The sequence below is a fragment of the Monodon monoceros genome, unplaced genomic scaffold, assembly GCF_005190385.1.
Source record: "Monodon monoceros isolate NGI ecotype Baffin Bay Population unplaced genomic scaffold, NGI_Narwhal_1 Super_Scaffold_11, whole genome shotgun sequence".
NCBI classification, from domain to species: Eukaryota; Metazoa; Chordata; class Mammalia; order Artiodactyla; family Monodontidae; genus Monodon; species Monodon monoceros.
In genome coordinates, this window is record NW_021703767.1 from 12,252,470 (window position 1) to 12,280,134 (window position 27,665).

At 38.7% G+C, this 27,665-nt stretch overlaps 1 protein-coding gene across 2 annotated transcripts in view; it reads left to right on the top strand.

Moving 5' to 3' along the window:
- Positions 1-2,738: 2,738 nt before the first annotated feature.
- PAXBP1 (PAX3 and PAX7 binding protein 1) overlaps positions 2,739-27,665 on the top strand; it is a 33,849-nt gene continuing 8,922 nt past the window's right edge. The window contains exons 1-15 of one of the 2 annotated variants that reach the window (XM_029214428.1): positions 2,739-3,240; positions 4,681-4,809; positions 9,630-9,806; positions 11,367-11,588; positions 12,115-12,218; positions 13,124-13,341; positions 13,851-14,040; positions 17,611-17,734; positions 21,146-21,245; positions 21,333-21,448; positions 23,324-23,523; positions 24,986-25,130; positions 25,821-25,942; positions 26,775-26,851; positions 27,213-27,279. In XM_029214428.1, coding sequence (XP_029070261.1) covers positions 2,898-3,240; positions 4,681-4,809; positions 9,630-9,806; positions 11,367-11,588; positions 12,115-12,218; positions 13,124-13,341; positions 13,851-14,040; positions 17,611-17,734; positions 21,146-21,245; positions 21,333-21,448; positions 23,324-23,523; positions 24,986-25,130; positions 25,821-25,942; positions 26,775-26,851; positions 27,213-27,279 — 2,334 coding nt within the window. In that variant the 5' untranslated portion in view covers positions 2,739-2,897. Of the gene's footprint in view, positions 3,241-4,680; positions 4,810-9,629; positions 9,807-11,366; positions 11,589-12,114; positions 12,219-13,123; positions 13,342-13,850; positions 14,041-17,610; positions 17,735-21,145; positions 21,246-21,332; positions 21,449-23,323; positions 23,524-24,985; positions 25,131-25,820; positions 25,943-26,774; positions 26,852-27,212; positions 27,280-27,665 lie in introns of those variants that run through there. The other variant, XR_003792335.1, reaches the window with a different exon arrangement.

Genomic DNA, 27,665 nt, shown 5'->3' on the forward strand with positions numbered 1-27,665 from the left:
CTTAACATGGAAAGAGAAAGACAATCTCTGAATAAAGGACCATTTTTTCCCAAGAGAGGACATCTGGCTACTCTACATGAACAGACTGTTCTTACTCTTCTCATCTGGCAGCTGCCTAGGGAAAACTTCACAGGTTCATAGACCTGCATTTGGTAACTATCGTTCCAGGCTATAGAGTCTGAGTCAGCAAACAAAACAAAAGTGGTTTGCCTTTTTTGTCTGAATTTATGGGCCAGTTAATCCATGTATAGTCACAATTTGGTGGAAAAAAAAAAAAAACAACTAATCAGAATTATTGCTTGGAAAGATAACTTTAAAAAAGCACTGAACTAACTGATTGATTCAAACAAAATGATGGATGTAAGAGTTCTTAGGAAGCAGTCTTTGTCTTCCCAGATACTAAAATCATTCCAACATTAAATAGTGATGACACACTTGGGACTTCCCTAGAGGTCCAGTGGTTAAGACTCTGAGCTTCCACCGCAGGAGGCTCGGATTCAACCCCTGGTGCAGGAACTAAGATCTCACGTGCCATGCAGCATGGCCAAAAAAAAAAAAAAATAGTGATGACATACTGTATTCAATAAACGAATTAGTCAGTTTAATACTCAAAGCACAGAGCATTTTATAAAATAATTAGTTTCATATAATATACTGGATGACAGGCAATTAAAGCAGCTACTCAGTTTCAGGAATTTAATTTCCACAGGGTCTATAACCTCTAGAAGGACCTCTGGCTTGCTTTGGCAGCAAGATAACTTCTAAGAGTTTAACTTTGCCCTTCAATTATCTGAATAGGTAGATTGTCAAAGTTATAAATACATGTTGTCTTTTCATTTGTTAGCTTGCTTTAAAACGACCAGTGGTCTCCTCTCTACCCATATTCAATCACCACTTGTACAGTGGAAGATCTTTTTGAGGTTTTAAGCCAAAATATTAACATAGTCCTTAAGTCCTCCGGACCTTGTCTTTGTTACCTCTACCCTAATCAAGTTACTGCAAATCTGTCTCTTGGCTCTGGAGCTGGTGTCTAGAGGCTGACCAGGCACAATTTGAATCTTTTGTGATAGGAATTGGAGTTCAATTTCACCAATGAAACACTGTTGGAATCAGAACTTAAATCAATGCTGAATAGCCAGAATATAAGAACTTAGAGTAATTTGAGTAGAATGGAAGCTAGATGTTATTAACGTTCCCTATTAACTGGAAGAAAATGTTACAGAGGACGCTCTCAGCCTAGATCATCTTGCCAGTTTCCAAAAGTGAGTGATGGGCGGGCAGATCTCAAATCCAATCAAAGAAAACCAGAAGATATGTATGATATAGAAATTCTTGAGCTTGGGATATTTTTCAACTTGGAACTTAAATCTCAAGTGAAATTTTGACAGGATGGTGTAGGCAAGTAGGCACTTTGGTAGGAGTACAGACTGGCACAGCTGCTATAAAGAACTTCGAATTAGCCAAATTACAAACGCACATCTTTGGATTTAGCAATTCCACTACTAGTTCATCCTACTAGTGACCATTTTTCGAAGCTTTTCATTGCAGCATTGATTATTACAGCAAGACTGGAAATAACAGTAATACCAATTTTTTAATGGGACTGGTTAAATAGATTATGGTACAGTCTAACCATGGATCACTATGCAGGTGGGTATTAGAAGAGACGTTTTATGAACAGATATGAACTGATCTCCAATTTATGTTAGACTAAAAATGCACTGTTTGCACATTGTGTAAAAAGGCTAATTCATAAAATATACATCTTTTCTTTTATGTTCATAGAATATCTCTGGAGGGTCATAAGAAACTTTTAACATTGCTGGTGAACTGGAAGGCTTCTAGAGATGGGTGGGCTTTTTTCACTATATGAATGAATGCCCCTTGTTACCTTTTGAATTTTGAGACAAGAAAATTCGCATATATGCACATAGGTGAAGGACAAGGCCCTACATTTGGTGGCACAATGAGAAAGCAGGTGAGTTCCACTTCAAAGTCAAATACCCGGTTCCGCCCTTGGCAGTTAAGATTGTTACTGTGTGACACAAGTCTGAAATGTGTCACAACCATCTCCAACCCTCAAGTCGATTTTTCCTTCCGTTTGTTTCTGAAATCAGCCAGGTTTCGGAACTGCTAGCAAACCTGGCATTCTTTCGAAAACACCAAAAACACTTTTGCTTTCGTTGTAACAGAGGGAAGGTGGCTAAAATATCAGGCCAAGGAACATTTTATCCTAAATGAGATTCAGTGTTTTTGAAAGTGCTCGATAGCCATAAAGCTGTAGAAATACGAAGTGCTACTCAGTAGAGTTAGTTATAATTATCATACCACACCTCAATGCAGTCTCGAGAGTAACATCCCACCCTCTGGATTGCACTTTCCCTCGCCAAACCTGGCTTCCTCTTCTGGCTCCGCCACTCCTCCCTCCCCTCCTCCCTCCCCTCCTCCCTCCCCTCCTCCCTCCCCTCCTCCCCCTCCTCCTCCTTCTCTATTTGCCCCTCCCTGCGCTTGGCGGGACGTTTCCTCGCGTGACTACGTAAGTGCAGAAGGCGCACTGCAGCTCCCTGGGCTGAGGGACAGCAGGGTTTACTCTGTCCTCTAATCTCTATGATCCTCTTTGTGACCCGTCGGATAGCACCGACGTCTCAGAGTTCCATGCCGATAATCCTCCACGCCGACAGAGGACAGTGCAAAAAGCTGATGTTCTCGCGAGAGGCGCGGAGTTCTCCCCAAGTACTGAGAGCGGGAGCGCAAGCGCGCTCAGGGGTGCACTGTCGCTGGAGGGAAGACGCGACTCGGCTGAAGCTTGGGGGGAGCGCGCGTGCGCCTTCGCGAGTTCTGCGCTGCCGGGGCCGCGGTGTGAGTGCCGGTGGGAGACAGACGTGCGGGCCGCGGGAATGTTCCGAAAGGCCCGGCGAGTGAACGTGCGTAAGCGGAATGACTCGGAGGAGGAGGAGCGAGAACGCGATGAGGAGCAGGAGCCGCCGCCGTTGCTGCCGCCGCCGGGCACCGGCGAAGAGCCGGGCCCCGGCGGCGGCGACAGGGCCCCCGGGGGGGAGTCGCTGCTGGGCCCGGGGCTGCCTCCGCCTTCCGCGCTGACCTCGGGCCCCGGGATTGAAGCCGGGGGCTGCTTCCCGGGAGGCGCGGAGCCCGGCAACGGGCTGAAGCCGCGCAAGAGGCCACGAGAGAACAAAGAGGTGCCCCGGGCCAGCCTGCTCAGCTTCCAGGATGAGGACGAAGGTAACCTTCGCGCTTCGACCTCCCAGATCCCGACACCCCTACCCCGCGCATCCACCTCGAGTCCCCGCATTCCCTGGGCTCCCAGCTTCAGCCCCCGGCAACGGAGCCTCTTCCCGCCCGACCCGCTGCACACTGTCCCCGCCTCCGGCCTTCTGCTCTGGCTGGGGACGTGTTCCCGCGCCGCCACCAGCCTTTTCTTAACTACCGCCTCCTTCTCATCGTCCTCCCGTGCATCTCCTATTCCTGGATCTCAGATCAGTCATTCTGAGTTTTTCAAGTGGAAATTCAGTGTTCCCTGTCCTGCTTCTTTTAACTGGCGGGTGTGTTTTAGGGAGAACTCGAGTCAGGTCCCCAGACTGCTCTTGGCACGTTCTCTGAGCCCTCTGTAGGTCACCGTGCCCACCCCTTTTGCCGTTCTCGTCCTGGTTAGACATCCTTGACCGGGAAGGCCGGGTGTGTAAGGAGTACTCGGTCTGGGAACAGACGCCCGGAGTTGAAGCTCTGGTTCTGAGCCACCTGGGGCCAGTCCCTTGCGATCGCGGAGCCTCAGTTTATCCATAAAAGTAAACAGGGGTACAGATGTGCGGCCTTCCTCGCATTGACATTTGGACAATGAAGAGAGAGAGTGTAATGGTATTTCAGGGCAGTTTATCCAGTCTGGTGTGAGGGGCCAGGCTACAGTGGATTTAGATTTCTGATCGTAAATGAGCCTTAAATCTTAAACCGTTTTACCTCCCGAATTGTTGAGTATGTGTTTATATAACCCAAGTAAGTCCATGTTATGAAGCATCTCGATGCGGGATGCTTTCTTGTTTCCAGTAATAGGCAGTTTCTCTTTGGCTTTCCTGTTGTTTTTTATCTTAAGTTTGAGAGGAGTACAGCCACATTTTTGTTTTTAATGATACAGGGACAACTTGGCAAAGTGTTTGCGTTTGACTTTTAAAGTTTTCAAATCAAGGATGATGGATACGTCATCAAAACTTATTTTTGAGACGTGATTAGCTCTCAGCTTAGTCTTGAAATAACAGTATGTCAGTTTGTGATGAATGTAGAGTTACTCGGATTTGACAGCTCTGTAAACTAGCACCTTTTGATTTTGGATGTTTTGTTTCGGATACCTTAATAATATGATAATCAGGTGCTTTTTCAATGACTTTTTCTTCCTCCTGCAATAGATGATTCAAGGAAGACAGTAGGACACAGGAACATTTTTTGCAGTTACATGCGTTTTGCCTTTTAAAAAGTCTCAAATTGGCATTATTCCAGATTAACTTATGAAGTTGACTCAGTTTTTGAGAACCTATTACAGATTTGAAATAATTTCAAGTTATGTAATGATTTGGCGTGTATGAGCATATATTTGGAAGAATTTGAAAGTTAGAATGGAAAACACTGTCTGAAAATGGTTACTACAGACTTCGTTTAATTTCTTTTTCTAAGAAAGTGAAGAAGTTTTCAAAGTGAAGAAATCAAGTTATAGCAAAAAGATAGTAAAATTGCTTAAGAAAGAATATAAAGAAGATCTTGAAAAATCGAAGATTAAGACAGAAATCAACTCATCAGCTGACAGTAAGTACCAAACGAATATGATTCTTTTGAAATGACAAAATGAAACTGTTTCTCACAGGGTTTGGATGGATTTGGTAATATATATAGTGAACTTGTTCAGTTGACTTTGTCGTTGTCAAGGGTACAAATTGAGTAACGATACAGTTCTTTTGTTTAATTATAACACAGTATATATAGTGAACTTGTTCAGTTGACTTTGTCGTTGTCAGGGGTACAATCTGAGTAATGATACAGTTCTTCTGTTTAATTATAACACAATTGCATTGTAAATGCATTTTTTAAAAAGACAGAACCACAGGAATGTTTCTGCTGCAATGACTAAATTGTCTCCCAATTTTCCTACTAGTGTTCCAACTGCTGTTGAACAGAGAAGGGAGGTTTCGCACTTAAACCTGAGATACAGGTTTATTCCTATTTGAAGGAGTACTGTGCAAATTCCCGTACTTGTATTTTGTAGAGACAAGCTTTCGATTCCTTTGGTGTTATTTACACAGTTGGCTTAATTCTTAGAGAACTTTTAGGAATGCCCTAAGTCTAATGTTGATAATACTCCCATTCAGCAACCTTATCAGCTACACAGATGAAGACTCCTCAGTGTGTGGCCCCTGCCTGCGTTGTACAGACATCTCTCATGTTCTCTCACAATCTAAGTTAAAATTTTTAAGCAGTTATTTGTCCTTAGGAAAGTGGTTCCATTATAATATGCTAATATGACTGCAAGTGCTTTAGGGAAATATTTTTATTTTATGGAATTAAAGATAGAATTATTATTTCCCAGTTCTCCACTATATGCTTAATGTGGAAAAGTATGTCCTTATATCTCAAATTTGCAATCTTATTTTGGAGACAGCATCACTTAAATGTATAACTGGACCCAGTATTTGGCAAAGTGTCCGGTGAAGGTTAACTACATTTTTTTTTAGAGGTGGGTGAAGGAATGCTTCCTAGATAAAGTGGAATTTGAAGCTGGCTTTTTGATAATTTAAATACCAAAGGCTAGGGGAGCTATGGGGATATTAAAGATTAATGTGACCTAGGCTGTTTTGGAAAAGAGCAAGTATGCCTGACAGGCCAAAGTAGACGATTTGTGGAGGAAGCGGAGGTTTAGGGTGAAAGGTACGTTGCTAACAGAATGTGAAGGATGTTTACAATCTAGTAAGGGATTTAGGGTTGCTGTTTCAGTGGGCTGCAAGATGCCGACATGATGAATGCCTTTTGAAATCTTAACCTGGTGTTAGCATGCAGCATGGATTGGCACAGGGAGAGATTGGAGGCCTAAAGCAGTTTAAAAGCAAGGGCCAGCTTTAATCCATTAGTAGTGGGTTTAAAAAGGTCTCAGTTGAGCAAGACGGAGGCTTTTCCTGACTCAGTGGGAAATTGTGGATGAGTTTAAAATGTTTGCTGTGGGTGTGGGAAAAGAAATAGTAAAAGATGATATGAGAAGTATTGCAAGGGAAGAATTGGTAGACCTAATGTATGAGTCAGCTGTTGGATTTAAAAGAAATAGTCAGATTTGAGCTTTTGTGCCAGGTGACTGAGATAATAATTATGTATGATATACAGAAATAGGGAATGCAGGTGGGAGGAGGAGGGTTTTTAGGGGAACTGATTATTTTTGACTCTAGGAAGCTGCTTCATTTTTTCCAGATCTCTTGAGAACCAACTGTGTACGATGAAATCGAACAAGGAAGGTCAGGAAAAGTGAGAGCTGAGAAAGGACCATTTACTGTTGGGTTAAGAAATTGAAGCAAGCACAAGGTTTTTGAAGCCACCTTCTGTGACCTCTTCTATCCTCTACTTTCATATAACAGATTTCCTACTCACCCAATAACTCAATTAATGTCCTCCCCAAAGGTGGAGCCTCTGTGTTATATAGATCGTCATCCCTGAAGTGATGGCGCTCTGTAGCTCTTCTCATTCATCAAATCACAATCCCAGGCTTTTCCTACCCCAGCCCTCCTTAGACAGGCAGAGGTGCATTAACTTGAAAACAAGGGTAGTATCAGTCTACTTTTGTGATATTCCTAAAATAATGAGTTTACCTTTAAACTTGAATTTGAGTGGAAATGGCCAGTGAAGAGTTGGAGATGTAGATTTAGATATGGTGCTCATTGAGGTGATAATTAAAACCAGAGTAAATGGAGTTGATGAGGGAGTAGCATAAAGGAAAAATTCCTGAGGACCAAAGACTTCTACCTGTAATAAGCATATACATAGAGAAGAGGGTTTACTGAAGAGATAAAAAGAATCATAAAGTCCAAAGGAGAAAAGATAGGAAAGTTTCAAGATGATGATTGTCAGTTGTGTGAAATAGTATCAGAAAGGTCAGGAAAAATAAGGGCTGAGGAAGGGCTATTGGCAGGGTTGCTGTGTTTTTTTCCGGAGGCGGGCATCTGGCAAAAGAGGCTAGTTTACTTGCCAAGCTCTGTGCCTGTTTGAAGGAAGGAACATCTTTTACTAAATTGCTCAGTGACACTGTATGAATTAGCTGTGGCTGCAGCCTTTGGGTTAGTTGGTGAGCTTGGAATGGGAGAAATCAAAGGCTGTTTGCCAGGGTTGAGGCATGCAAATTGGTGAGGAAGGGGTGGGTAGCAGGTCTGCGCTGCTGCTTTGGGAAGTTTGGCAGAGGGAGAAGGAAAGGACGGTAGAGAAACAATTGGGATCAAGTAGAAGTTCTTTTGCTAAAGAGAAGCCTGTGTGTCTTTGTAGACGGAAGAGAGGAGAGGGAGAGCCTGACCCCCACCTCCTTTCAGATTATGTTAAACTCTGAATCTGTCCAAATGAGTTCACTTCCATTTTCAAATTTGGAGCAATCATAATTTCAGTTTATATATTCTTAATAATATTATGACCAAGAATTTTATCGCATTAATTTTTCAGTGTAGTTTGTTGTTTAAAATCATGTAATCATCCAAATGATACATAGTTACACTACTATTAACTAGACTTCCATATATCAGTGTTTATTTCCTTGTGTTAAATGTATACTTATAAATAAAACAGCTGCAAACCTAAAAAAAAAATCATTCAAAGTAGAGAGAATATTTGTGACAGCAAGTTTCTTAAAGTAGTAGTCAAAGAAATTGAGGCACAAGAGGAGCCTAGAAAAGGTTAGTTAGCATCTCTTTTTATAAAGCTGTCTGGAAGGATAATATATGACCAAGTAACAAAAATTCACCTGTCAGCCATGTTTTGGACTTGTATTTGTTCAATCACAAGCAAATACTTATCAACTTACTGAAACACTGAATCTTTTGAAGTCTGCAGAAATCTTTATCTGGGCATATCTGATCTAGTGAACCTTCTTGTAGTTCTGTTTTGTCTATAAAAGCCATTGATGTAGTGTAGATTGAGAGCAGAAGGAAATGGGTAGTTCTTGACTACATCTATCTTTATACATCTGATTAAACTGAGTTTTAAAATCTCATAGCCTTAGAAGTCACTTCAGAGGGAGTCTGTGGCTAACGAGGTAGGATGGTAAATTTAAAAAACTAAAGAGCCTTAAAGCAGAATGACCTAAATCTTCTCAGTAAAGCTGGGGGGCGGGGGGAGTCATTATCCCCAGCACTCTTCTTTAGGGAAGTAGAATATGGTTTGAGAAGAATTAAGAACTTTTGAAGCAGTTTTGGGGAGGGAGGGGAGCATGCCAGGGAAACAACAGAAGTTTATCTTTCATATTTAGAATGAACTGTTGTTTTACTCTTCCATTATATTCATGGTGCCTCTTGTGTGCATTGCCAGGTTCAGTGCTTCAAGGTGAAAAACACTGATTTTCTGAGTTTTGCCTGGGAAGGGTGTAATAGGACTATTTAGTTATAAGTAAAGTAAACCATTTGGTGTGAAGTAAACCACTGTAACAGTCTTGAAACTGGCCTCGGGAATGGCCTGAGAACTAGAGAGCTCTCTCCTCTGTCCACGCGGCCAAGTACGGCTACTCCACAACTCCCTTCCTAGTTTGCATATGGTTTTTAGTGCCACCTAGTCTCTGACTTGTCTCTGTGTCCCAATTCCAGATTGCCAGAAAAATCAAGTTTAGTCACACATCCACTCTTAAACATTCAGTCATGGCAATGGGGTCAGGGGCTTACACAGTGTAAATGTGACTTTTGGGTCTCAACCCTTCAGATGATGGGTGACAAATGGCTGTGAACTAAAACGATACCCCATAAAGTGTTCATTACAGAAAGGTTTATCTGGTCTGTAATCTTTGTTCTTGATAGAAAGCTGCCTCAAGTGGGCTTAGAGTTTAACGAAATACTGACATGTAAAGTGAAATAATGCTTCCAAGAGGTTTGAACAGTTACCTATGAGAGTTTAGAGGGAGAAACAGTTAGTTTTGATAAACTAGTAAAATTTTGGTAAAATTAAAGGTAGCGAGCTTCCCTGGTGGTGCAGTGGTTGAGAGTCTGCCTGCCGATGCAGGGGACGCTGGTTCGTGCCCCGGTCCGGGAGGATCCCACGTGCCGCGGAGCGGCTGGGAGCCACGGCCACTGAGCCTGCGCGTCTGGAGCCTGTGCTCCAAAACGGGAGAGGCCACAACAGTGAGAGGCCCGCGTACCGCAAAAAAAAAAAAAAAAAAAAAAAAATTAAAGGTAGCTATTGGGCAGGCCTCATGCATCCCTGTGTCCCCTGTATTGTTGTTACCTCCCAATTGTGTTTATTGTGATTATTCATTTTCACACATCAGTGGTTTTAGTTTTTTATAAACCATTAAGATAGTTCAGGCTTTAATGAATTGAGCCCATAATTGCATTAGAAGTGACTCCTTAATTTATGGATCTTGTTTTAGATATATTTTATTACTTTTTTCAAAAATGTAGGCGAACCTCCTTTGGACAAAACAGGTCATGTTAAGGACACCAGTCAAGAAGATGGAGTTATCATCAGTGAACACGGGGAAGATGAAATGGATATGGAAAGCGAGAAGGAGGAAGAAAAGCCAAAGGCTGCCGGAGCCTTTTCAAATGCTTTATCTTCTTTGAATGTTCTCCGTCCAGGTGTGTACTTGCAAATTCTCCTTAGAACTGAAGTAAGCCCTCAAGAATGAGCTGTCTGTAAAGGTGGTCGTTAAGGAAGGAGTTAGCAAAGTGGTGTTTCTTATGACATCCCTCTTTGAAGCCAGGTTGTTTCATTTTGCAAATACAGAAAGTAAGAAAACGAGAAACTTCCCAACTTTCCAAGTTCATTGTCAGACAGGCCGTTTTATCATCAAAGCAAATGTAGGGCTTCAAGTAAATGGTACTAAAGTCCTTTTTTTATGTATTTCAGATTAAGATTTTAACTTTTTTAAGAACTGCTACCAAAAGCAATTGCTGCTAGTTTTATGTTCACACTTTTTTTTTCTTTAACTTTTTTATGGAAATAATTTGTAGATATATTCACTGGCTAATCAGCTTTTGAATAGATAAATGCTTAGTAGCCAAATTTAAATTATGAAGAGTAACCATTTAACTCATTATAAAATCTAAAAATACTTATTCTGTGGGAATTCCCTAGCGCTTTCACTGCTGTGGGCTGGGGTTCAATCCCTGGTCGGGGAACTAATATCCCACAGGCTGTGCAGGGTGGCCAAAAAATAATAATAAATTAAAAAAAAATAAAAATGCTTACTCTGGGTTTGTAAAGTTGTGAAAAGTTATGTATATAGTTCTAGTAGCATTCTAATTGGTACAGTCTTTATGGGAAGCAGTTGGACAATATGAATCAGTAGATTTCAGATGTTCTTAGTCTTTGACCCTGTAATTCCATAGCGAGAAATTTATCCAAGGAAATAATGTTCTTATTGCAACGTTATTTGCAATGAGCAACATTTAGAAAATGTCTAGCAGGAGAGGAATGGCTTAGTAAGTTAAGGTGCATTTACATGATGGGATATTACATAGCTGTTTAAATAACAATTTGAAGAGTAGCAAGGCATTAATTTTTACTGTAGGTGAAAATGTCAATTAATTTGATTATGTAGTAGATTATGCTTTATTGAGTGAATGTTGTAAACCACTAAAAATTATGTTTATGCAAAACAACATGGGAAAAAGCTTATGTTTTAATATGAAGAAAAAATTAGATACAGAATTATATATTCAGTGTGCTTACAGGTCAACTGAAAACAATTTGCAAGAGAAACATACTATAAATCTAATAGTGTTTTTTAGCGTGGAAGATTGTAGATACCTTTTTTGTTTTTATTTGTTTTCTGGTTTAGTAATAAATGTGATTTTATTGCTTTCGTTTACTTCTTAAAAATGAAAGAATATACCATTAAAATAAAACTGCTTTGGTGGATTTTCCCTTCCCCCCCTTCCAGTACATATCGCCATTATACATATTTTTTAGTTTCCCTAGCGACTTTTACTTTCATTTACACTAAACTAAAAATAAATCAGTTGTTTTGCAGGTGCAGTTTGGGAAGGGGGGGCGGGGATGCCAGCAGATAACATTAGAACATCACTGTGACAAGGTTGTCTTGATGAGATTCACTTATCTTTCATATTTTCAAGAAAATGGGAACTTTATTCCCTAATATTGCATAGTTTATAATCCTCACCATTTGTTTCCAGGAGAAATTCCAGATGCAGCTTTTATACACGCTGCAAGGAAAAAGCGTCAGATGGCCCGGGAATTGGGAGATTTCACTCCTCATGATAGTGAGCCTGGTAAAGGCCGCCTTGTTAGAGAAGATGAGAATGATGCCAGTGACGACGAAGATGATGATGAGAAACGCCGTATAGTCTTTTCTGTGAAAGAAAAATCACAAAGACAGAAAATTGCAGAGGAAATAGGTAACTTGATTTAATGGGACAGTAAGCCTGTTTCATTGCTATTAAATACAATTTGATACTACAATCAACTAAAAAGTACCTGTACTTATTTGACTATGTTTAATGTTAGAGAACTGTTCTTGCTTGGGTGTAAGTGTCTCATTGGAATTTTTTGAAAAGTGTAGCATGATTTTGGTAGCTAGTGTTTGTTGAGCACTGTGTGACCAGTATTGTGCTAAGCACGTAACATACATAAATACATGTAATTAGCTCTTCATTCTTAGGAGGCATTAGGTTTCCAGAGGTTAGGAAACCTATCTGAGGTTTTAATTGTTACATTGATACTGCCTTTTGCTTAAGGTATGCTGTGTGTTAAAACAAGCAAAAGCAGAAGTATCAAATGCGGGAGAGATCATAATAGACATTTTAACTTTAGTAAGATTGAGTTAATGCCAATAGTTTTGCTTGATTTTTGTGAAATATCAGGGTAGCATCTCTTCCCTCGCTGTTTTTTTGGAATTATTTACTTTGCTGCTTATGGCTGTAGGTATTGAGGGGAGTGATGATGATGCTTTAGTAACTGGAGAACAAGATGAAGAGCTCAGCCGATGGGAACAGGAGCAGATAAGAAAAGGAATTAATATCCCTCAGGTAAGAACCGAAGAATTAAACTTCAAAAATTAAAAAAAAGAAATTAACAAAATTTTTAGCTTATTTTGTTAAAGTAAAAACATATTGCACATGGAATTGATCCTTTGTCATTCATTCAAGTAACGTAATGAGGAAAATTATATAAAGTTATGTATCCAGTAAGCTGTTAGAAGAAGCTATATTATATTTTGCCTTTTACCATCCAAATGATGGAAGAATTTCTGGTTTCTTAGGTAACTGTTTCTCTAACTGGTCCTTCAGCCTGCAGCATCAGCATCATATGGAAGCTTGTTAGAAATGCAAATTCTCACCCTCCCGAGTGAGACCTAATGAATGAGAAGCCCTGGGGGTGGGGCCGGGCCATCTGTTTAACAAGTCCTCTGGGTGATTCTGTTGCTCCTAAAGTTTGGAAACCACTGTATAGATAAGGTGTTTCTTTCCTATAGAGCTCATTTTTTTCTGACTTTAAAAATTATTTTGTAGAAGATGGATTTCTCAGGAATGCAAAAATCTTATTGTAGATGAAAAATATCTTCCTCAATAGTTGTAACAATTTATTTTATAGAAGTAAGTAGTACAGTGGAAATACCACATAAAATTTTTTTTGTTGCTAGTGTTTTGACACAATTTAATGTCCCTAACTCTAAACTTCTTTGTTATTTTCCCGAAAGTTACTAGAAATGAATCCATCAATCGCATAGGATTAGAAATGAATCCAGCCCTACTTTTATCTGATTTTGAGGAGCTCTGCAATTACTTATTTTAGTTACATACTATTTGGAAAATGGGTATAGTTTTTATTGTTAGTGGGTTTTTTTGTTTGTTTGTTTAACACTAAAGGCATGGGATTTTTCTTTTCATAGTTTCAGCTACTAGTTTTAATATACATCCCATTTCTTTTCTAGGTTCAAGCAAGTCAGCCCACTGAAGTGAACATGTACTACCAGAACACTTACCAGACAATGCCTTACGGTTCATCCTATGGCATTCCTTATAGTTACACAGCCTACGGATCATCCGATGCCAAATCTCAAAAAACAGATAATACAGTCCCTTTCAAAACTCCCAGTAATGAGATGACTCCCGTTACTATTGATTTGGTAAAGAAACAGCTTAAAGACAGGTAGGGCAGATCAACTTCTTAAAGACCTGTCCTCTAGCTTTCCGTTCCCTCAGGCAACATGTAGTCTGGGGTAGCAGATGCAGAATATCGGCAAAGAAGATTCACTGGCCTGTCTTCAAAAGCTAAACAGAAGATGACTTCATACTTTGTTCTGCTACCTTCTTGGATTACTTCTGTGGAAGCCTCGAAAAGTTTTTAAAAATACCACTCCGTGATCTTGTTGAAGACAGTTCTGAATTTGCACCTCTTGGACTCTGAAAAAGTGTAGTCAAGATATGGGGGGAAAAACAAAACAGTGAGATTTTGGTTAGCCCACCAAATAACTTTATATGAAGTCTGTAAACTGCTGTTTCTTTGAGGAAAAGAGCAGTACAGATGAAAAGATCCACTCCAAGCATTTTTATATTCTAATAGTGGAACTAAATGCATTATTATAAATATTGCAAGAGTCCTGACAGCATAGACTTTCAGATGTAAATGTGTTATATTTATCCTTTTCTGTTCTTAAGGTTGGACTCCATGAAAGAACTGCACAAAACAAATCGACAGCAGCATGAGAAACATCTGCAAAGCCGAGTGGACTCCACCAGGGCTATTGAAAGATTAGAAGGGTCTTCTGGGGGTATTGGTGAACGGTATAAATTTTTGCAAGAAATGCGAGGGTATGTCCAAGACTTGCTTGAGTGTTTCAGTGAAAAGGTAAGAATGCAAAAATATTAATCTCTTTGAATAAGGCAAAATTAAGGAGGTCTAGATTTCTATATTTCTCAGAAAATATCCACTGAATTCAACTTTAGAAGTGATGAAAAGTCATGCTTCATTTTCTCCACTTCATTAACAACCTTCTATCTTGGGGTAATCTAGTGCCTTGTAGAAAACAAAAAAAGATAATTCAAAGCATATTTAAATAAGACTTTGGCAAATCCTGCCTTAATTTAATGGTAGATTATTATTGGCCTGTCCTGAATTATTAAAATATAAGGGACTCATGAAATTTTCTTTTTTATGGTTCAGATCTAAACTTGCCTTTAAACTGTTTCTACAAGTAATTCCAAATATGCCTAAAGTTGCAATATTTTATTAGCTTTTTTTTACCCTAGATAAAGTTGATTGCCATTACTGCTAATAGCTTTCATCTAAATAAGCCTGTGCTTTATCCATTTCAGAAACCATTCATTGGCCATAATTTCTGTTAAGGTCTCATTTCTTCCAAGTTCATTTTTTTTAGTATGACAGTCAGTTGGCACAATTATTTGCATCCTACTGTACCATTTGTTTGCATTTTTTGTTAGCTGCCCGCAGAATCCTCTTCTCAAACAGCCTTTTAATTGATTTTTCTTTAAGATAAATGTTATTGTTTGATGCATTGGTTTATAGGCATTTGTGGACTTCACAGCCTTTTCTTTAAAAAAAAAAGTAAAATCGTGGTGCTTTTGAATATCCTGTCTCTATAAACTTGCAAGTGATACAGGATTAGAAGGCACATTTTCTGTTATTCTTGGCCATATGAATTAGCATAGAATCGGTAAGCATACAGTATTTTAACTTTTTATTATCTCCGTTGATTACTTCAGTATCTTAAGGCCAAAGGCTGGCTAAAGAACAGTGCCAAACTGAGTCTTCCAAATGGATCTTAATGGTTCCAGCCAGTCTGGTCAGATCCACCAAGTCTTCTCTGAAGGATTCATGTTCTTGTCCTTATCACCTGATTTCTGGAGAAGCAGCTACATTCTAAGCTACGACATCCCTTGTGGCAGATCTGTGGCTTAGGGTGACAAATACAGGGGTGAGAAAGAAACATAGGTTTGACTGCAGAGGGGCTGGAGTCAAGAGGAGAAGTGGACATAAATGTCGGACCTGGCAGTTGTGTCCTTCCTACTAATAAAGCCCTTATGAGCCCAGGGGACATGGTGCCGGGAGCAGGTCTAATAACCTTTTGTGACTAGAGAAAGGATCTCTGTCTTAAACCATACTTTGTAAGTGAGATTTGTCCCCGTGGAGCTTTTTCTTGAAGTATCTGGGTCTTTGCTTTGGAACTTACTTGAGTAAACTTACACGCTTGTAATTGCAAACTGAAGTCTTAAAAAATATCGACAGTAATATGATCAACTAGATTGTACCATTCTTGAGTTAAAGAGATTAGTAGAATATCTAGTTCATATAGTTTTCAATTGCTTACTCTTTTAAAAACACTTAGTAGTGTACTTTATCTCTCCTTGATTACCCTGTTCCTAGGGAAGTATCCCTCAGACTGTGCTGATACGTTTTTACAGTCACTTAGATAAATGTTTATGGAGCAGATCTTAAACCGTATCTATTATATAGTGACTACAGTTTAATTAAAAGAGAAGTAGATAATTCCCTTTTAAAGATGAGTATTTCATTTTTGACAGTTTCATATGCATTTGATTTTATTGAGTGCTGCTGAGTTAATAATGTCATAAGTTGTCATTTTGGAAATACTGAGGAATAATTGGATAGATTTGAATATTCATTCCAGTTATACTATCAAAATATTGTTTCAGGGTAAGACCATCAAAATAGAAACATTCTTTTGTTTTTTTCTCTTTTGTTATAAAAGTTCAAGTGGTTTTGAACTTAGATTTTTAATTATTTTGCAGATTATTTTAACTTTACATTGTTTTGTTTTCCTGCCGTCATCTTCCTTCTGTGTTCTTTGTCTTAAATTTGGCCTTGAAATAATGATAGTCAATAACAATTTCCAGTTTGGAGTGGGTAAAGAAATTGTCATGGTGCGCTCTTGAGATAAATTAGTATTGTTAAGAAACATGAATGAGAGCCGAAAATGTGTTTTAGGGCTTTTATTCTCAGTAGAATTTTCTCTGGGCTTTGTTAAAAGGCATTTTAATTACCTAAACAGGAAAATCACGTTATCGGAATTTTAACTATAAATTGAGTAATTAAGGTTCTGTCTGATGCAACCTCAGGCGTGCAGCTCTTATAGTAGAGGAGTGTTAATGATCTCCAGGACTAAAGGAATGCATAGGTACATTTGTCTTTAGTCCTGCACAGTTTGAAAAAATGAGGGGGTAGGTAAGTGTAAGTCACAATAATATGACAGTAATTGCTTCAGAAATCGATTCCACTTAATTTTAGAGTCTGTGGGCTCAGCTCATATCACCAAGATAATCAGTGCAGATTTGGGGACATTGTTGCCCATGGTGTGGCATATTAAAAAATAAAATAACTCCATCAGTTTGACCTTTCTGTGAACATTGGCTGCTTTTGCAATGGGATCATGCAAGTGTATAAAATTGCTTTTATTACAGACATCTTTGTATTCCACCTGCCTTTTTTTATTTTCCATTTACAGTCTGTTCAGTTCAGGACGCTGCTATAACACTTGGTGCCAGTGTTCCCAAACTCTAATGTGTTTTTTCATTTGCACTAACCATCAGGAAACTAGAATTTCTGGTTTCCTCAGGTATGTGTAGTGGTTGTTAGCGTTTGTGAAAGTTTCATAGCATTTGGTTATAGCATAGGTATTTATAAAGAGAACGTTTTCTGGTTTTTCCTTTTAAGTTAGGTCTCATTCCGTAAGCTTTTTGTATTCCATATGAACCCAGTGAATGCTTAGCTGTGGCTATTAACCTGGAAAAATTTGTTGACTTTGTAAACTGACAATTTATGCAAAGAATTTTATTATTTTACTTACAAATATGGAGAAATTTAAACATTTGATAGGAAGAGAAGAACTTTCTGAGTTTTAGATAGATTGATTTTAGACAGGTTAGTGATAGCTAGAAATTTTATTCACCATATTAATGTAAATGAATGCAGTTCACGTTTTAAATGTGTAATAAAGCCACAAAGGTGCCATTGCATCTTTTGGTATTACACAGCAATAATGGTTTATTTTAAACTACAGAAATTGGCAAGGGAGATCATGCTGCTAGAAAGTTAAAAATGGACTTTTAAAAAGGACTTTCAAGTACTTTATTCTAAAAGAAGCACTAAAATTTCTGACAATTCTTTACTCGCTCTCTTTACTAATGTTAAAGTGTTTAACCTAACCAAACTTTTGCTCCAATAACTAGGCACTGGACATTATAGCTCCATATACGGAATAAAAGAAGAAGTGGTGTTTCCCAGAAATCATAAAACTGAATTACTATTTGTGTTTCATTGAGAGTTCATGATTATTCTGTCCAGAGGGTACTTTTTCAGAAATCCGGAAATAATATGGAACCCTCAAATATATAAGCAGCTGAGGAGTTTGGTGTTACGGAGTGTGTTGTATTTTTACAGGTGCCACTGATTAATGAACTTGAATCAGCAATACATCAGCTGTACAAACAGCGAGCTTCCCGCCTTGTCCAAAGACGACAAGATGATATTAAAGATGAATCTTCGGAGTTTTCAAGCCATTCAAGTCAGTCCATCTTGAAGGTTTTTATTATTCATTAAACAACCTTGTTTACTTAGTGCATCCTAATTGAAAATTAGACGTCTCAGAGCATTTTTTCTTTTTAAAGAAACAAATTTCCTTGCTCTTGTGTCAGGTAGATCTAAAATTAGCATGTGCTTGGATTGTGTTTAAGAAAATATAGCTTTGCGAAGGAACTCAAATCATGTACTAACATTCTATCGATCTTATTCTTCTTTGGGCATTCTTTCATTCCTTATAGTAAAGACATCATCAGTATTTTATCTTAAAACCAGTACCTATTTGGCCCTAACTGATTTCCCCCCATTTTAACACCAATACAAACGCTGTTGTTGATCACAACAAAGGTTTTGAGTTAGGGGCTGGGAAATTCTGTATGGGAGAGGGGGCTTTATTACATAACAAATGATACAACTCCAAGATTAGGGGAGTTTTGAGCTTCACCCCTTAGATAAAGCAAAATTTTTTATATTTAAAATTTTTTTGTATTTTCTAGTTTGCCTCATATAGTGGGGTTTTTTTTTAGTAAGTCAGTTGGTGCCTACACTTTTTGAAATTTTAGTGTAAAAATTTGGAGATTTAATTTATATTCCTTTCATTATGATATGTGTTACGGAAAACCAAAATTAATTGGAAACCTCTTATTAAATAGTTGAGCTGAAATTCTTTAACCAGACGTTTTAAACATTTTAATTCTGCTTTTTCATTGCCCTCTATATTCTCGGGTGCTGTAATAGGAATTTTCCTACGTTGGATTTCTCATGGCTTCTTTTGTCATCTCTTCGGTCCCTATGTCAGCAGTTCTTAAATGGAAATGTACATCAGAATTACCCATGATATTAATTTAAAATGCGGATTTCTTGGTCCTGTCCCCAGAGATTCTTGCCAGGTCTTGGATGGTGTCCAGTAATCTGCATATTAAACAACCACCCCAGGTGTTCCAAGTGCAGAGGGCCCTGTTATTCTTTCTGAAAACAATGCTTTGTCATATAGTGTGTCCTCTAAATTAGAGAGACATTGAATCCCTGAGAAAGCATTCTTCTGTGTGCTGGATGGGTTTTGGAGCATCGTAAAGAGGTGGTAACGTGGCCGTCAGATGAGTCAGACTCAGATGTAAGCCACATGAATGGCTTTGACCTTCTGTTTTTGCCATACACGTTTAAATTGGATTAGTACCATCTGGGGCACCTAAATAACTAATGCATCCCGCCCAAATCACTTTTGATCCAGACAGAACCAGATTTCTGGGGCAAATTACAGGTAATCATTGTACCTATGACGGGAAGTAATTTCCTTTTAAGTTAAATGGTTGGGTGAGCCATGCATTTCATCAGATACTTTTTCCTGCCTATAATCTGTTCTTTATAATTTGGAGGTATTTACTTATATGGAATTTGAAGTAAGGGTTGAATGATGGATGTTAATTAGATTGATAGCTGGAAAGAAGTGAAAGGTAATGAGAAAGTGAAAAGTATTTTCCTAGAGGGAGTATTCATTAATTGCCAAACATTTGAGAAAAATTGCATGGGGTACTGAAGTATCGATTCTTTTTCTGATCTTTTTTTAAAGAAACAAAAATACAGCCAGAAATTCATTTGTTTAGATTTGTAAACACTTATCACAGTTACTGCATATAATTCTGACCGAAGTGAAGGAGGCTATCTCTTGAGTCATCTACTCTCTTATATCTCCCTCAATATATATTTTACAAAATCTGTAAATATAATAACATTTTAAGTATTTATTATAGTAGAGAATTTTCTTTAAAATATTTCTTTAATGAAGGGTAGCTCTTAAAGAGGCAGGAATCATTTCTGTAGTTTGGGACTCTTTAGCCAATTCATCTATGGTGTGTAGTGGAGTTCCAGTTGAGGTAGAGCTGGGGCATTTTGTTTACTGACCTTTTTTTGTAATTTGAACTCTGGAACATACTTCCTAATATCCAGGCTATTTTGGAATATGAATGAAAAATTCAGTAAGAGTCAACTTTTAAAAGTAGTAGGATCTAGGGTAGTTAGGATACACTGAAGTGGATACCAGCTCATTTTTGGTTTTATTTTTCCTGTTGTTGCTATCAGTGACACACCTTTGATATCAGGAAAAAAACTATGGAAAAGCCTTAAATTGACGTCTTTCATTTTGCACGTGATCTCCCCCTCCCCCGCCACCACCCTTTGGGTTTTGTGCTTCTCGTTACTGTCCCATGTAATACAGAATATCTCCATAGCGTAGAACTTAAATGTAGACATGAGGAAGCATCACAGACAGATGTTTGCCCCACTCTTCCTTCTACCCTAGGCAAGAGATTCGAAGATTCTTCTCTGGAGAAAGAGAGTGGGTCCAGAGAAAAGACCATGAGACGCTATAACATCTGGGGGCCCCAACAGAAAGTTGACTTGTACCCAGGGATCTGATGGAGATGCCTCTGTTAGACAGCTCCCAGCTACATCCACGAAACTTCCAGTCTCATTCTTACGTAGGAGGTAGTTAATGATCATGGTGATCAACACAAGCAGTTAGAACCAAAGGGACTGAGGAAACAAAGACAATGCAGGTGACGGGAGAAAATTTGAAACATAATTGCTGTCCTCAGGGAGATGTTGGAAGGGATCCTACGCGTAGCACAAGTAGAGGATGCTATAGAAAAGGAATGTTCTAAGAAGAATAGCTGTATCTCAGAAACTAAACATGTGGTAAGTGAAATATAAATTTAAATAGGAAGGTTGAAAGCTAAAGCTAGAAAATTGCCCTAGAAATTAAAAAAGGAGAGATGGAAAATAGGGGAAAAAAGAAATAAGGGAATTGTGCTTTGAAAGTAGGGTTTGAGAAAGCACAACTTGGTCCTATCAGATATGGTTTTCAGTCTTTATGTTGATTCTGCCCTTGTTCTTAAAATAGTAATAGAGAATAAATTTCTGCAAAGAAAAATTAGACTGAACTAGAATAAATGATTAAACTCCTGCAACAAAGCTGTTTTTTCATCCTTCCTACTTGTGTCTCTGCTGTCACATCATTCAACGTGTGATGCCTAAGTTCGTCCTTAAAAAAGTAATGTATTATTTTTCCCTTTACACAAGTAATTTAGATTTTTAATTTATTTGGTCATCATGATAGCATAAACTAGTTCTGTTACTTAGACATAAGAACAGGGATTAAGCCCATTTGCATTTGTGTAGTGTTGTTGAACTCTCCATTTATTTTTCTCTTCCTTTTCGTGGGAACACAGATGAATATTGAGATTTGCTCTAAACTAGAAAACTATCCAGTTTATCGGTTACTGCAGAATCCTGCTGTTGAGGTTGGAAAGCAGTCTATCATTATGGCTTATTCTGTGCAAACTCTTTCCTCGAGATTGTTGAAGGAAGGCTTTTAATTTTAACCATTGTTGTTTTACAGATAAAGCTCTGATGGCACCAAATCTTGATTCCTTTGGACGAGATCGGGCACTGTATCAAGAGCACGCAAAACGTCGGATTGCAGAACGGGAGGCGAGAAGGTAATTCTACAGATGCTTGCTGTTGGTTTGTTTGTGAAGGGAGGAGTCTCTTTTATCTGGTTTGGGAACTTGATATTTGTTATTTAGGACTCGTCGTAGACAAGCCAGAGAGCAAACCGGTAAGATGGCAGATCACCTTGAAGGCCTGTCCAGTGATGACGAAGAAACATCTACGGATATTACAAATTTCAATCTGGAAAAAGGTTAGACATTTATTTGGAAATGAGCTTCATTGTCAATGTGCTTTCTCCTTGGCTGTGGTTTCTACCATGAAATAATTTGAAGTTTTGTGGCCTCTGCTTTAGAACTAGGCACTTTGGTTTAATTATTAAAACTCACACCCATTTTTATTGATGAGTTCTCAAAATTAGTGGTAACACTTTGTTGTGGGGTTCATCTAGTACTTGCATTATAAATGGTATCACTCTTTGAATCACAGAATTTTAAAAGTGACAAGAAAATGTTTCGGATCCCAGGGGCAGCCCTAATGCAGCCTGTCTGGTCTAGAAAGGTAAAGGTTGGCAGTAGGGCATTCAGCCCTGAAGGGAATTCCTGATTTTGGGAGCCCCGAATAATTCAATCAAGAGGAATAGTTAGTTCTGTTACATGAAGACATCTCCAGAAGGATCCCCAAGTAAAAGTCTTTATTTCCCACCACTGGCTGTGATTATTTGGAATTATATTGACTGCGAGCCCTTTGGAACTTAGTTGGATAAGCTTCTTTTTTTCTCCCACTCTTTTTACAGTGAACATTTCCAAACATACGGAAAATTGGAAAGAATAGCACAGTGATCACCCATATACACCTGTCACCCAAACTCAGCAATTCTTACCATCATTTAGCCAAGTTTGCTTTGGATATGTGTGTGTTTTGCTGAAACATTTGAAATTAACTTACGGACATCATGGCACTTCCCTCTAAAAACTTTAACATCTTTAATGTCTTCTTTAAAAAAAAAAAAAAAAGATGCTTTTCTACCTAACTGCCACACTATTGTCACACCTGCGAAAATTACCTAGAAGTTTTAGTATCATGTCTGCATTCAGTTTTCCTCCGTAACAGCCCCCCCGCCACCCCGCCCAGAATTCCTGGGACTGTTTCTGTTACTCTGTATTTTCTAAACCTGGATCCACACAAGGTTCCTGCATCGCACTTGGTTGTTACATCTTTTTATGGAGAATTAGTGAATATCATGATAGCTTATACGCATACACACACCCCTTTCTTTATTTGTTTAAGGCATTAACTTCCTGAAGAGACCAGGCCACTTATCTTGTAAAACGTCCTACATTCTAAATTTGTCTGTTGCCTCATGGTTTTAACTTGTTCTTCCAGTCGCTATATTTCTTGTAAACTGGAAGTTAAGTCTTGATTAGATTCAGGTTAAAGCTTTTTTGGCAAGAATACTTCACACAAGATGCTGTTACCATCATGATACCAGATGGCAAATGTTAGGTTGCCCACTATTGGTGGTGCTGAGATGGATCTTGAGAAGTAGGTTGTCATGACTTGGTCTCCTCATTATAAAGAGTCTGCTGTTCCAAGTCATATGGAGCATTAAATAACCTTTTACTTAAAGATCCTAGCATCCATTGCTGATTCTCGTCTATGTCAGTTATTGCAATCACCAACAGACTTTGAAAGAAGAGATATGATTGGTCACTGATAATGCTACTACACATCGGTTATTTACATGGTGATTTGTGGGCTGAAGAGCTAGATAACAGAGTTTGTACTTTCTGCAGTTACTCACAGTTACTCTTCCATGGTGCTTGAAATTTGAACTGAGTTTTTGGGGACAGGTGTTATTTAGACTGTGGTGACAGATAATAGTACATATTGGAACTATGCAGAACGGAGACTACCTGCACTGTGGTTTGCATGATAGACGTTTGGAACCTAAACTTACCTCTGGTGCTTTTCTTTTAAGTTGCAGTTAACAATTATTCCTTTGCTAGTGAGCCTATCTTATTGATACTCAAGCTACAAAGAAAACACTGAAAATATTTGAACTGTGTTTTTTCTACTGCATACTAAGTTTTGATTCTCTGTGGGGTTTTGTTGTTGTTGTTTTTAGATCGCATTTCAAAAGAGTCCAGCAAGGTATTTGAAGATGTCCTTGAAAGTTTCTGTTCAATCGATTGTATTAAATCCCAGTTTGAAGCATGGCGTTCAAAATACTACACATCCTACAAGGATGCTTACATCGGCCTTTGCTTGCCAAAGTTGTTCAATCCCCTCATAAGGCTGCAGCTTCTCACTTGGACTCCTCTTGAGGTGAGTGGCTTCTATCACTGTTGAAAAGCAATATACTGGACTTCCCTGGTGGCGCAGTGGTTAAGAATCCACCTGCCAATGCGGAGGACGGGTTCGAGCCCTGGTCCGGGAAGATCCCACATGCCGCGGAGCTACTAAGCCCATGCGCCACAACTGCTGAGCCTGAGCTCTAGAGCCCGCAAGCCACAACTACTGAAGCCCGCGCACCTAGAGCTCATGCTTCGCTACAAGAGAAGCCACCACAATGAGAAACCCGTGCACCACAATGAAGAGTAGCCCGCACTTGCTGCAACTAGAGAAAGCCCGCGCACAGCAAGACCCAGGGCAGCCATAAATTTAATTAATTAATTTTAAAAAAACAAAAACAACACTTTCTTCTAAAAGAAAAAAAAGAGCAATATACCATGATGCCTTGGGCAATTGTAATCTCAAAGCTAGAGATGTAAGCCTCAGCAAAGTGTTTTTCAGGGGAGATAGGTCACCCACAGGGCTATAATTGACACATTACCACTGGACATAATCTTACGATCTTTCCTTTTATGTTCTGTCCCTTCTCAAGAGAACTGTCTCTTGCTTTTCGATTTTTATACAGTGTCTTTCTCAGTCAACTAAAATTACATGTAGTGACGCTGAGATATGAACATGAATGAATAAGAACTTGGTTCTTTGATTCCAGAAAAATAGAACATCATGGGAAAGCTCAATGAGGAAGATGAGAAATGGGACCCTGAACTAAGTCAGTGGTGATGGAAATCAGGAGGATGAGATAAACTGAAAGATTTTAGAGGTGGAATCAATAGGACCTCTTTGCCTGTTACATAAGGGAGGAAACTCAAATTGTCTGTTTACATGTAGTGGTCATGCTTATGATACGGTTTTGGAAGTTACCAACATACGGATGGAGCCGTGGGCATGAATGAGATGGGCTGGGTTGAATATGTGAACTGTAACGAAAAGAAGACTGAGGTTGAAGCCCTGAAAACAAGAGGAAAAACATCTAAGCTCTGGGAACCATTCAGCTCCCAGCTCCTGATTGCTCTTTGCCAGACCTTGTGGAGTCCCACCCTGTGCACGTGTTTCTCAGTGTCCAGCAGAGGCTCGGGGACACTTGTGTGCATCTGGGAGCTCTCCTGTGTAGCTCCTTCCTCTGCCCCACAGCTACTAGCGTTCCAGCCTTCCTGAGCTTAGATTGTCTCCTAACTCAGCAGGACTGCTCTGCTTGCAGTTGCCTACCCTGATCTCCTCTTCTGACCAGGAGCTCACCTCATTTGATTCCGTTCTTTCAGGGGTCATAGTCCTATACTGCCTGTGGTCCATTGTCTGAAAATAGATGTTTCATATATTTGTCCAGTTTTTAGTTTATGACTGAAGGCTAAATCCAGTTCCTGTTACTCTTTTCATGGCTAGAAGCAGAAATAGCCACTATTTTAAATGTTTGGGTAACCTTTTAAATATTTTCTAGGCAAAATGTCGTGACTTTGAGAATATGCTGTGGTTTGAATCTTTGCTGTTTTACGGTTGTGAAGAGCGAGAGCAAGAAAAAGATGATGTAGATGTTGCACTGTTACCTACCATTGTGGAAAAGGTGATTCTCCCTAAACTAACAGGTAGAGATTACTGAATTGAACATTCAAACACATTGGGTTTTTCAAATCTATTTTTAGGAGTTTTTAATCAGAACATATTTTCTCATAGAAATTACAGTATTAATAATAAAGTTACCACCAGACCCAGAGATGGCTAAAGGGTACCTATCTTTTAACTTGGGACTTAAAGACCACCTTGGGGAGGGCCTGGAATTGGGGGCAGTAATTGATCCACAGGCAAATTTCAGGCTCTTAAGGACTGCCTGAAGCAAAACTGAGTGTGTAGTTTCAGGGGGGATATGCATTTTTCTGGGGAGCAGTTTCATTACTTTCATCCATTTCTCACAAAAAAATTAGGAATTGTTGACATAGGGACCTATTTAAAAAATTGATATTAAAAATAAAGCTCAAGTTCAGTTGGAAATTCTTGATGCTGGCACAGCATCTCCTAGGATACAGAAATCCTGCTTTCCCGAATCTTCATTTTCACCAAGAAGCAGAAAACCATAGGAATCTGTCCCCTCGCCACGTGTGCCTAATCTTCAACACTCCCGCGGTTAAGAGGACGAAGAAGACTGACGCTTACACTCTAGAGGAAGAAAAAAGTCATGATTGGCATTTCTGAGTTGGGGACTGCTTGACATCAGATTCAAGTCAGCAGCAGTTTACTTCTGTATCTCAGTACATTCTGCTTTTTTTTCCCCTTAATAGTGATAGCTGAAAATATGTGGGACCCCTTTTCTACAACACAGACTTCAAGAATGGTTGGAATTACTCTAAAATTAATAAATGGGTATCCTTCAGTAGTGAATGCAGAAAACAAAAATACACAGGTAATTTAATTATTATCTATGAAAGGTTTTAAAAATTTTTTTTTAATTTATTGTTTTGTCTTCTCCTTTCCCTTTGAAAATGAGCAAGAGTTGAGAGAATGAGTGGTTATATTCTGAGCCAGCGAGAAAATCTGACTCTCCCACTTGAGGCATCTGTCCTTTATAGCCTGAAATATACAAAATTTGAGACAGTAGCTTTTAGTTTCAAAATATCGATTGGGAAAGATGATGTAATTAGTATAGATAGCCTCTCGTTTGTACTGTTTTCACCCTCCTCACCACCCCACCCCCATTCTCAATGGGACTAATCAGACATCCCTTGAAGACCTGTATTTTTTTCGGGAAAAGAAAAACTACTGGAAAGGGTAACAATTGATAATTTAAATGCTGAAACATTTAAATAGCATGTAAAATAACGAGGTATTGTTTTATAAAGTTTCAGAACTTCAGATTGCCACTGCCTGCACTGAACATTCTTATGAGCTATTTAGATATGAGAAAGTACTCCTTATCATTGTTTTATTTTCACTGACCTCATTTTGAGAGGAACCAGATTATAGGTCTGGTCTTAAATCTCTATATAGTAGATTAAGAGGTTGGAAGATTTCTAAATGGCTTTATTGCTTGGTAATTCATGAGGGCTGAACGAAGAGTAAGTAGTAAATATTAAAGACCTTAGAACCTTCAGTGGGGAAAGTTAAAAAATTTGAGATGCTCTTCACTCAAAATTGAATACTCTGTATGATTTGGAATATTGCTTATTTTTATTTACTAAAATTTAACTTTTATCATAACCCTTATTAAAATGCATGATCTATTTTTAACTCTTTAGGTGTACCTAAAAGCACTTCTATTGAGAATGAGGAGAACTTTAGATGATGATGTATTCATGCCCTTGTATCCCAAAAAGTAAGTAACTCCTAAGAACATTAAAGATGATAATATTCTCCATTATTTTTCAGAGAAGGCTTCTTAAACTCCGGAAAACTAAGCATAGCTTGAAATACAAGCTTTACCTACATAGTATAAACGTGTAGCCCAAAGAGAGTGGCTCAGTGGGGAAATTGCTCCCTTACGCAGCATAACCCTTAGTGTCTCACAGTAAATTGCCATTACCTTTTAAAGTTACTTTCTGGAATACAGTTGTTTGAAAATTTGAAATATTAGTTAACTTCTTATGTTCACCCCTTTTGCTTACAGAAGTCTTCTAGGAATCAGATGGCATTTAACACACAACTTTGATCATGATGTGTTTCTCTTTTTTTCTTAGTGTCTTGGAAAATAAAAATTCTGGGCCTTACTTGTTTTTTCAACGACAGTTTTGGTCTTCAGTTAAGGTACGTGTCTGTAGGCTATCTAAAAGACTTCAGATTTTGTTTGACTTCATACAAACTAATTTTATTCCAAAAGTTTATTCAGGTTTGATGTTTGCAGAGGTGAAAATGTATTCTGAGTTCCAGTAAGGTCCAAACTAGCCAACAAAATGCCTTACTAAACCACAGCAAGGAGAGTACCAGATACTCTTCTAAGTTACGGAAATATAGCACTGAATTAAGATAGAAGTAGAGCCTTCATGGCGTTTATAACCAAGCTCAATTGGCAGTAGCAAATAAGTAATCTCAGGTGTGATGAGTTTTGAAAAAAATTCAAAGTTGTATGGGAGCATATGACAAGGGTCACAAATACCTTGATGGATGAGTCACAGAAGATTTCCTTCCACCCT